Source organism: Lepisma saccharinum, chromosome 1, assembly GCF_977018435.1.
Source record: "Lepisma saccharinum chromosome 1, izLepSacc3.1, whole genome shotgun sequence".
NCBI classification, from domain to species: Eukaryota; Metazoa; Arthropoda; class Insecta; order Zygentoma; family Lepismatidae; genus Lepisma; species Lepisma saccharinum.
Window position 1 is genome coordinate 12,382,659 of NC_139229.1, and position 3,486 is coordinate 12,386,144.

Genomic DNA, 3,486 nt, shown 5'->3' on the forward strand with positions numbered 1-3,486 from the left:
TTCCCGAAACATCATAACATTAGTTACCAATAAACTAGCTGTATCCAATAACTTGAAGTTCTGTGGAAGACAGATAAAATAATGTTACCTGGGAGAAGTTATCCCGAACTGAATTTACTAAGGGTGGAACTTCGCTATTTTTCTTTTTAAACGGAACTGGCATTGGGGACAGGTTATGATAGGTAGAGAGTCAGGAAAATTGCCCTCTGACAAGAAAAGAAAATTTGAGGCAAAAATGAAAGCGCCATTATTTCTGTACGTCATATTCTGATGCGAGCAGACCTAAGAACAATGCCAGAAAAGATTTTTCCGTCCATTTGGTGGCTGGCGCTGTCTGATTGGTTGTTTTATTCCTGGGACATGAAGGAATGTTTACACTCAACTTATGCTTGGAGCTTTCATCTCGTTAAAATACGTCATTGGTCTTTGATTACCACCTTGTAGTCAAGGGGTAACGGGCTCGATATTTGGTGGTTTGGATGAAATTTTAAACTGTTTCAATTTTTAGAAGAGAGAGAGAGAGAGAGAGAGAGAGAGAGAATAGAAACCAGACAAATGAAAGTATGACAATTTACACGTCCATCCTTGTATCGAACCCGGAACCCTTGATTACGCCATCGGGGAGGTCTTACAAGCGTGCATGAGGCTTTCAAGTTTATACGGAACGCCTGATCCGCGTATGTTGCAAGGTTGCACACGCAATGTCACACGTTACGTCGGTTCCCTTGACAACCTTCTCAGATCGTGTAACGCACACCAGAATTTATCGTTCTTTAATATCGGGAGAAAAAAGAATAAACTCACTCGGGATACATCTGGCGATTACAGAAGGAATTCCGTAAACGCAAGAGCAGATAAGGTGGTGATAGAAGTTTGTGCGTGAAAGGGACCTGTGTGCTTCAGAGAGAAAAAAAAGTTTCCGTTGAGGAGAAGGGCGGTCGATGCGGCGCATGCCTGGAGAACGAGGGAGTGGTTGGGATCTGCCGCGCAGGCGGGGTCCAGCCGCGTTAAATGTTGGGAGAAACTTCTTGAGCGGTGCAGTCTCGTGGATTACACGAACGAGAGTCGGTCGAAATCGGTGCGAGACGAGCGAGTTTGCGATGGGGCGTCGATCGTCGACATCAAACAGGTGGCACCGTTGAAGCGCCCCCGGAAACCCGAGGACATGGACACATGATCGTACACATGCACAACCACGTCGTCCGCTGGTTCGGATGAGGCACCGAGGTGATATTTCGGTTTGTCGAAAATGTAGACGTGACCACTAAGAGAAAAAAAGTTTCCGAAGTCTTCCGTGGAGTGAGGTGTTGTTCCCAGTGTTGCTCCTTTTGTTCCTTTTATTTTTCCGCACATTTCCGTTTCTGCCATGATGGAAGATACGTCCATCGTAGCGGCCAACTACACGATCGGAAGTCTCGAGAACAGTAGCGACATCCCTAGTCTATCTACGAACAAAAGTCTTTCCTCGGGATGCGAAGAGATATACTGCGGTTCCAGCTTCTCCCAGTTCCAGCAGCGGTACAGGGAAGTCCACGGGTACCTCAGCTTGTTGGTGTGCATCTTTGGATCCATCGCGAACGTTCTGAATATCGTGGTGCTCACCCGTAAGCAGATGATCTCGCCTACGAACGCCATCCTGACGGCCCTCGCAGTGGCGGACCTCCTTGTCATGGTCGAGTACGTTCCCTTCACGTGCCATCTGTACCTGTTCCACAACCGACCCGACACGGAGAAGTATACATACGCGTGGGCAATCTTCGTCCTGTTTCATTCTAACTTCGGACAGGTGTTTCACACCATATCCATATGGTTGACGGTGACTCTGGCGGTGTGGAGATGCATAGCCATCGGTTACCCGCAGAGAAACAGAGGCTGGTGCTCTATGGAAAACACAGTGATCGCTATCGCAAGTGCCTATATAGTGTCTCCTATAATCTGCATACCGACTTACCTCACCTTCTCGATACAGTCGCGCTATAGCCAAAACGGAAGTGAGTACAACACCACTCTCTACATCGTAGGATGGAGCGAAATGGTCCACTCTCAGCCGTTACTGTGGAAGATCAATTTCTGGATCTATAGTGTTGTGATCAAGATAATCCCGTGTATATGCCTCACCGCGCTTAGCCAATGGCTGATCAGTGCCCTCATGGAAGCCAAGAGACGGAAGCAGAATTTGACCAAGAGAAATACTACTTCCGGTAACTGCAAGAACGACGATAAAGAACGACAGACGGACAGAACGACAAGGATGCTCCTGGCGGTCTTGCTGTTGTTCCTGTTAACAGAATTCCCGCAAGGGATTCTGGGACTGCTCAGTGTTGTTCTTGGCGAGTGCTTTTTCACCAACTGCTACGTACGCTTCGGTGACATCATGGATATGTTAGCCCTCATCAACAGTGCCATTAACTTCATCCTATATTGTTCCATGAGTAGACAATTTAGGGAAACATTTAATCACCTGTTCATGCCTAGGATACTGAACAGATGGATGCCTGTGCCACAACACGAAATAACGATATCAACCCACAACACACAAGTAACGCATGTTTAATAGTTGTTGGGTTAAATCAATTAAAAAATTCAAAAAATAATCTTTTGTTATACACGCAACGACCCAGAAATGTTACCATTTTAAATCCCATGAGGGTACATTACAGCTGAGAACCATTGGAAGTTGTTTTGAGGCTAGTGAAAGTGTGAAAACAAGTGAGGATCAGTGAGGAGCCAATGAGAGGTATCTAAGTATACAGTAATTTATGTGGCAGGGTTACCATCTCCAAACAATCTCCAATGTTGCCAACCCCACGCACATGTCCCCTCAAGGGACAAAAATACATGTAACATTTTTGGGGGACCAAACATTGTTTATATACATATATACTTATATATCATACTTTGCACACTCCACCCTCCAGTCACCCCATGCACGTCACAGTAGAGCCCTGGTGAGAGGTGCTTAAAGGGTGATTGCAGGGGCGGAAACAGCTCTACAACCCCCACCCCCTCTGTTGTTGTCACTGTTTCCTGGTTGCTCGAATACGTAAAATATACACACATATATTTTGTGTTCATTGTACGCCATGTTGATCAAAATATGTTGAATTAAAGTGGATGTATCTATTACGAATTCTGATTTTGAGATTTGGCAGAATACATTTCCTCTCCGCATAAATATTAAGGGTTGTTATATTGGATGTTGGATATAATGCATTCATGCTAATATTCACTCAAAATCAGTCTCTTGAGAGACAAATATTGAAGTGTGATAGTGCACATCTTTGACTATATCAAGTACCTTCTCTCGATACTATAGCCGCTGATATAGGGGAAATAAAGACACTTTCTTCCCCCCCACAATATTCGCTCTCAGTCTTCGACCATATACTTATGGTAACTTCGTCACCTTGCAACCAAGGGGTAACTGGTTCGATACTCAGTGGAGGCATAGAGTGCTTCAGATCCAGCTGCAGGCCCAGTTCCGAT

The 3,486-nt window shown here is 45.3% G+C and overlaps 1 protein-coding gene across 1 annotated transcript; it reads left to right on the forward strand.

The window, feature by feature from the left end:
• The first annotated feature begins 1,040 nt into the window (after positions 1–1,040).
• LOC145992881 (G-protein coupled receptor dmsr-1-like) lies at positions 1,041–3,244 on the forward strand. Its single transcript, XM_083129266.1, has one exon. The coding sequence runs from the start codon at positions 1,367–1,369 to the stop codon at positions 2,552–2,554; it is 1,188 nt and encodes a 395-aa protein (XP_082985392.1). The 5' UTR covers positions 1,041–1,366; the 3' UTR covers positions 2,555–3,244.
• Positions 3,245–3,486: the final 242 nt, after the last annotated feature.

Excerpts from the sequence above, each read along its gene's own strand:
- LOC145992881 (XM_083129266.1), top strand. The coding sequence starts at position 1,367 with ATGATGGAAGATACGTCCATCGTAGCGGCCAACTACACGATCGGAAGT.